The following is a 6,672-nucleotide window of genomic DNA, read 5'->3' on the forward strand; positions in this document are numbered from 1 at the left end:
TTCTTGATAGTTAAGTCTGAAAGAAGTAAAGACATGATCACAAAAGCCAACTGAATTAAGGTGCCCTTTATTTCTTTATAATTTTTTTCAGCTTTGATAAATGGGATTTGTTCCAGAATGTCCCCCAAAAAAATGTTGTTGCTATAGAAACAGGTAAGCAGATTAAACTTGAAAGACCAGTTTTAGAACAAAGAATTTAATAGTCAGGACTCAAGCAATTAACCAAGAAAACATTTTAAGTAAATATCTTTCGGGTTTGTTATTTGTATATTAATTCCAGGAAGATAAAATGCTATTATAGAGCGAGAGCATCACATTTTCACATTTTAATTGCATCATTACCGGCATAAAAGGCTCTGCTTACACAATTAGCAAAAAGACCTTATTAAATAGAAGTGCACATCTCTAGCTCTCTCTTGATTACATTGTAATTGAGAAATATCACTGTAAATTCAACAAGAACAGAGTCATCTTTGATTTTCTTACAGTTCCCAAGTTTCAGGAGCACTTCAAAAACAGTGAACCACACAGTTCTCTGTAACCGATCTCTACTGCATTGTTTCTTGAAGTAAAATGAAGTGTGTGTGGGCTGATAATGGTTAATATTTATGCTTTGTACCTTCTCTGCGGAGCAGCAAGACTTGAGAAAGAAGAAAGGGGTCAAAGACCCAGCAGTGAGTTCCTTGCCTTTGGGGTTCAGCTCTTCCTTTCAGGGAATACCCTGGTCTTCACCTTAGGGACCTGATGAAATGGGAGTTCTGGACAGAACTTCCCATACAGACGGAGACTCAGAATTGAATAAGCAAGCAGCCGGGTGTTCCTCCCTCTTCTGTTTCACTTCAAATGAAAACAATCTCGATAAAAAATGAACACAATATGTTCATTCTATCAAATCGTGCCGCCAGAAGTTACATTTATGAGCTAGGGAGATTGCTTGGCTATTCTCTCGTCTTGTGTAACTCCAGAGCCAAGTGAAGTGTGTGAGTGTGTTCACGTGTGTACGTGTGCCAAGCCAGGGAAGAGGGACTGGGAGAAGGGGACAGGATGTGGCTGGAATCTTACCATCTCATTCTCGTCTCCTTCGTTGAGCAAAGCATGCTGGCCCTTCTCAAGGTGGTCCCCCATGGAAACGCACTCCGCTCCTGCTCCTCGACCCTTGCTTGTAGCCGCTTCCAGGACCAACTCCAGAGCCACCTCCAGGTCGCTGAATGAAAGAGTTAAGGATCCTCCAGGTTAAAAACTCCTTCTTGAGCACACACCTTCTCTCAGCAAATGACAATACTTAGCAAAGTGGACTCCTCCCCCGGGCACTTGGTGCCAGGAGGAATTTCTGGCTGTTCCCTGCTCCTGCATTCTCTCAAGGCAGCTGTCTCCGAGGAAGCCACTCCCATGTCGATCTTTTTGTACCCAACTTACAGGGAAAAAAACTCACTGCTTGCCCACAGCCTGCCAGCCTAAGGCATCTGACTGCAAATCCAGCCGGACAATGCGGAGTTGGCAGAACCCTCGGGAGAAGCCGGCTCAAGAACTCCCAGGTCGCTGCTTTATTCCCAGAAACTAAGGAACTGGGGTGTGGGGAGGCTGACAGCGCTGGGTTTTCATTTGCTTCGTTCAAATCCCTAATCCATAGGTTTTCCGGACCATTCTCATTCGGTATGCTTGCAAATAGTACATGTTATTCATAATCTACCTCAACAGATAATTGCATTTCCCATTTGCACACACCAACATAAATATTCTACTTAATGTGTGTATAGAAGTAGGCTTGCTTTCTTGAAAAGCATGTAATAAAGGCGTAAAAGTACAATCAACTATTCTAGGCAATCCTTTTTAGCTCAAATGTTCGTGGTAAACTCTGAGAGACATCCAGAAACAAAATATTCAAGTGGTCAAACAAAAAAAATGGAGTGGAGGTGTTTGCTTTTTGTTTTTGATTTCTTTAATTTTAGGTATATAGATGTTTTGCCTGCATATATGTCTGTGCACCATGTGTGTGCCTGGTGCGGTCCCCTGGAACTGTAGATACAGGTGGTTGTGAGCCACTATGTGTGGGTTGGGAATCTAACCCAGGTCCTCTGGAAAAGCAGTGACTACTCTTGACCACTGCGCAGTCTCTCCACCCCACCCCCCAATCTATTTTTTATTTATACACAAGTTATGCAAAAATTTGCTTTAGCATAGAAGCATAAAATGACCAAGTCACATTTGTTATCCTCAGGCCAATGTAAAGATTCAAATAGATAAATAAGTATGCTAAGAGGTAGGTAGGTTCTTACTCTGCAAGTTGGAACGTAAGTCGGAGGTAACTGTAGAGAGTCCCGGTGTGTTGAGAGAAGCATAGAAAGACAGGCACATCTCTGAGCTAGTCTTCCCGTGTGACCTTTGCCCTACAAGAACTGACTTTGATAACCTGGAAATGGCAGGCATGCTGAGGGAAGGGAACCTGTGAAAGCGTACTGACAGCACTGACCAAGTATCCTTGCTGTTTTTAGACTAGATGTTCATTTTTAGCATCCGTTGGTAGGTAGCACAGTGGTTAGTGACATGCACTTCAAAGTTGGACGACTTGGCTTCGAATTTAGGTCTTACCAGGTAGCAGCCTTGCCACCTTGGGATATAAGCAAGCTACATAAACTCCATCGACCTCTACTTGCTTGCATGTAAAGTAAAAATAATGACACTAGAATCTCCCTCATGAAGCTGTGTTTTTTGAGAAATAGGGCCTGGGAAGATGTTCAGTAAAGGGTGGTTTCTGTGTCCACACATTATCCCTTCCAGATGGCACTGATCTCTCCAACTTGACATAGGTAACCCTTAGAGATTGAGATACAGGTGTGTAAGAAAGGAGACAGAGACAGAGACAGAGAGATCTTGAGCAAATGATAAAGCATAAGATAAATGTAAAAAATAAAAGCAAGCTAAGAAAACCCCAGGTGGAGCTCCAGGAGTCCAACCAGCGAGAGAGAGGAGGGATTATATGAGCAAGAGATATCTAGACCATGATTGGAAAAAGCACAGGGACAAATAGCCAAACTATCAGAAACACATGAACTTTGAACCAATAGCTGAGGAGCCCCCATGGAACTGGACCAGGCCCTCTGGATAAGTGAGACAGTTGATGAGCTTGAATAGTTTAGGAGGTCCCCAGGCAGTAGGACTGGGACCTGTCCTTGGTGCATGAGCTGGCTTTTTGGAACCTAGGGCCTATGCTGAGACACTTTGCTCAGCCTTGGTGCAGGGAGGAGGCGACTGGACCCGCCTTAACTTAATCTACCAGGCTGGGCTGACTCACCAGGGAAGACCTTTTCTTGGAGGAGGTGAGAATGGGGGGTGGAGTGTGGGGGGGAGACTAGAGGGTGGGAGGAGGGAGGACAGGGGAATCCGTGGCTGATATGTAAAATTAAATTAATTATAAAATAAAAATATTTATTAAAAAAAGAAAATTCATTGTAACAATAATCATGTATATAAATATTTCAGTGTATGTAGGTATAGTGTGTAATTCTTGGAATTTCCAAAAATCATAAATATTATTTAACCAAATAATAAAAGTAAAAATTTTATGATATGGAGACAGAGAAGGAGTGGATGGGGGAGGTAGAGGGAAGACGGGGAGGGGAGGGGGGAGGAGAGGAGGGAGGGGAAACTGCCATCAGGATGTAAAATAAGTGAAAAAATTAATTAATAAAAACAAAAAAATGTATCACAATGTAAACATAAGTTTCTTTTTCAGAAATAATGAAGACAGTCTAGAATTAGTAATGGTAACATCTTTGTAAACAGCCACAATTCACTGGTCTGTATTTCAACAAGCAACCATTTAGTATTATATTTAGCAAAGGAAATAATAAAACAAAAAGATTTCCAATGGCAGCTCAACTTCTGAAAATTGGCAGGGTAAGTGGCAAAGCTAATGGGCAGGTGTGGGATGTATTTAATTCTCCTCCATGGGACTGGCAGTGCCACGATCATTTCCTTCCGGCCAGAACCCTGTATCCACTCGGCAACTTCTCAGTTGTGATGTTACATGAGAAGCTGACTGGGGCTACAGGAGAGACTGCGTGCACTCTTACTCCAACCAATTCTCTTAACAGTATTTAAGACGAATGTGAGGAGAAGGTTAAATCCCTACAGTCACCAAAAGGATTCAGAGTGGGGGGAAAAATTCAATATGCATCAAAACTCAAGGCCCAAAGAACTGAGAACTCTGCAGTAGTAAAATATTTCCTTCAGGCCTCTCAAAAGCACCAGTGTTACAAATCTAAGTTTTACATGTGTCTGCAAGTTCATGGGCAAACTGGCCTTCACTTGATCCTGCTCAGCTACACACAGGAACCCAGAGACAGAGCAGATTCAGTAGGAAAGCATGTTTAGCATGCATGCACCTCCCGTGGAGAGGTTTCTATTCTAAGCATTCTGTACAATACCCACTGTGGTTGATACTGTGCTGGTCATGCTCACTCAGCAGATGAGGAAACCTCTGTGCAGAAAATAAGTAATGTCTGTAAATAAAAGCAATTATCAAGTGACAAGATGATGACTTGAACTCAACCAAAAATGATGCAGCTCTCTCAATCCATGTCCTTGTTTCCGGGACAGCACCATTTCTATAGGTTTGTTTAGCACATCCAAAGTGCCCAGGAAGAATTTGGGGTGTTCATGACTGGTAGAGTTTCTCTGTGGAGGGAGCATTTGAGAAAGAACCATAAAGCAGACAGAAAATTATTCAATAGATGGAGACATGGGGTCCAGGGCAGGGAGAGAGGCCACAGGAAAGAGCCCTTGAAGCAAGGAATTCATGGGACAGAGAAACACAGAATCTTTGTTCTGAGTCACTTTCTCCTCCTTCACTGCCCATAGACAAGGTGTAAGGGGAGCAAGATGGGACAAGAAGCACAGATAAAGCCATCCTATGCAGGATTTTGAATACCAGGCCTGGGTCTGGACTTACCACAGTGAACAATGATGATATAAACATGTACAGTCTGTTCTGTCAGCCTGTGTTGTAGGAGTGGCTACAATTGCTTATGTTGAGGCAACTGGGTCCTAATATGGAATGTTTGCACAACCTGTGGCTGAGGAAGAATAAAGCTTCTTCTAGTCTATCCGGATGATGCTCATCGTTTTGTATAATTCATATTGCTATTTGTACTTGCCTATGTGAAGGGGGGAAATGACCTTCAATAATTAAATTTCCTGTGGAAGCAAGGCCAACACCAAAATCCCAAATCCTATATAAGATTCCTAAGAGACGGAGGAAACCCAAGGCAGGAGGTAGGACTGGGAAGGGCTTTGTGAAGGGATGGAGTTAATGGGATGACTCCCTGAATAAAATGAGATGGTTAGCAAAGAGACTGTTGACCTGGGAGGCCAAGAGCAAGTCTGCCAAGCCCATTCTAGAAGCTAGGAGTTGTACGCTGGCATCGATCACTGGGATTCGGAAAGGCTGTCCAGGAGGGAAGGCTGTTTCCACCACTCTGTGATTCCCTCTCAGCACTCATTCCTTCTCAAATACTCTGTGCCAAGTAAGACCGAAAAGCACCAGGAGAAAAGCAAGGACAAGTAGTTAGCTACCTCTTGCCGATCTGGTATCTCTTACCTGATCTTCCTTTATTTCAGGAGCAGTCTTCAACCTCTGGAAGCCTATAATAGTTGTTAAGTAGGGATAATGGTAGTGCTGGTTTCTCTGCCAGGTCGTGAGGATGCTGATATTTCACTTGCCTGGCCCATTTAGATGGTGTGAAGATAAGTCCAGTCATGTTCAGTCATATGTTAATTTCCGTCTTTCATCTGAGAACCTCACAGATGATTACAACATTCCTCCTTGCAACACCTCTGTGAGGCAGGGTGGTGAGTAATATATATCATTGCCCCCGTTTGGAAGCTGTAAGAACTGAGTCAGAAAGGTCACAAAGAACTGTTCAAGGTCATGTGTCCTCAGCTTGCTATAGAACTGGAAAGAGGTGCATCGATTCTGTTCCGTCATTGCTGGCATTAAGCTGGCTCAGGCTTCCTCCTCAGTCCTCGTTGCCCAAATCTGACATTTGTAAAGCTTCACAACATGATCTAAATTCAAAGGTTCATTGTTATTAATTATCCTAATCCACACTAATATACACTTGGTACACAATACTGTAACATGCAAAGATGAGACATCCCAGGAAGGAATTACCTGCCTCAAGGTGGTGGTGTGAAGTTTAATTGAATTAATTAATGTTTGTAAAACATTTACCAACACTAGGATTAAAGGGTCTAATACAAAGATACAAGGCCTCCCCATTAATTACAAAAGAAAAGAGCAAGCTAATGGCTCTGTTTCTAGAAGACTTGCTCTCAACCATCTGGGCTCAGGGTTCTGACCTTCATGACAGCTTGAGGTGGCTTGTACCATATTCACAAAAACTTCTCTTGCTAGCTGTTATTTAAAAGAAAAAAAAAAAACATGAAAATAAAAAAGCTGCTTTCTGGAGGTAAGAAAGTTTCCTTCTGTGAAGATTACCTTGGTGGGCGACTGTTGGGACAATTAACTCCAGGTCGTTAAACACAGTCTTTAAAAACAGGAACCAAGACTTGGTCTTTCCAAAGAATCGCCATGATGGCAGTGTATTCAATTTTGAAAATTTTTGGAAATCTGAATATACAAAGCAAAACAGGTTAGAATGTGCCTAGTAA

The 6,672-nt window shown here is 42.6% G+C and overlaps 1 protein-coding gene across 11 annotated transcripts in view; it reads right to left on the reverse strand.

Annotated features, from left to right (window-relative positions):
* The window catches only part of Atp13a4 (ATPase 13A4), a 120,843-nt gene extending 119,378 nt beyond the window's left edge, over positions 1–1,465 (reverse strand). For 5 of the 11 annotated variants that reach the window (XM_036203212.1, XM_036203209.1, XM_036203213.1 and 2 more), the window contains exon 1: positions 1,063–1,464. In XM_036203212.1, coding sequence (XP_036059105.1) covers positions 1,063–1,125 — 63 coding nt within the window. In that variant the 5' untranslated portion in view covers positions 1,126–1,464. Of the gene's footprint in view, positions 1–1,062 lie in introns of all 11 variants that reach the window. The other 6 variants (XM_036203205.1, XM_036203207.1, XM_036203208.1 and 3 more) reach the window with 2 other exon arrangements.
* Positions 1,466–6,672: the final 5,207 nt, after the last annotated feature.

The sequence above is a fragment of the Onychomys torridus genome, chromosome 12 (assembly GCF_903995425.1).
Source record: "Onychomys torridus chromosome 12, mOncTor1.1, whole genome shotgun sequence".
Lineage (NCBI taxonomy): Eukaryota > Metazoa > Chordata > Mammalia > Rodentia > Cricetidae > Onychomys > Onychomys torridus.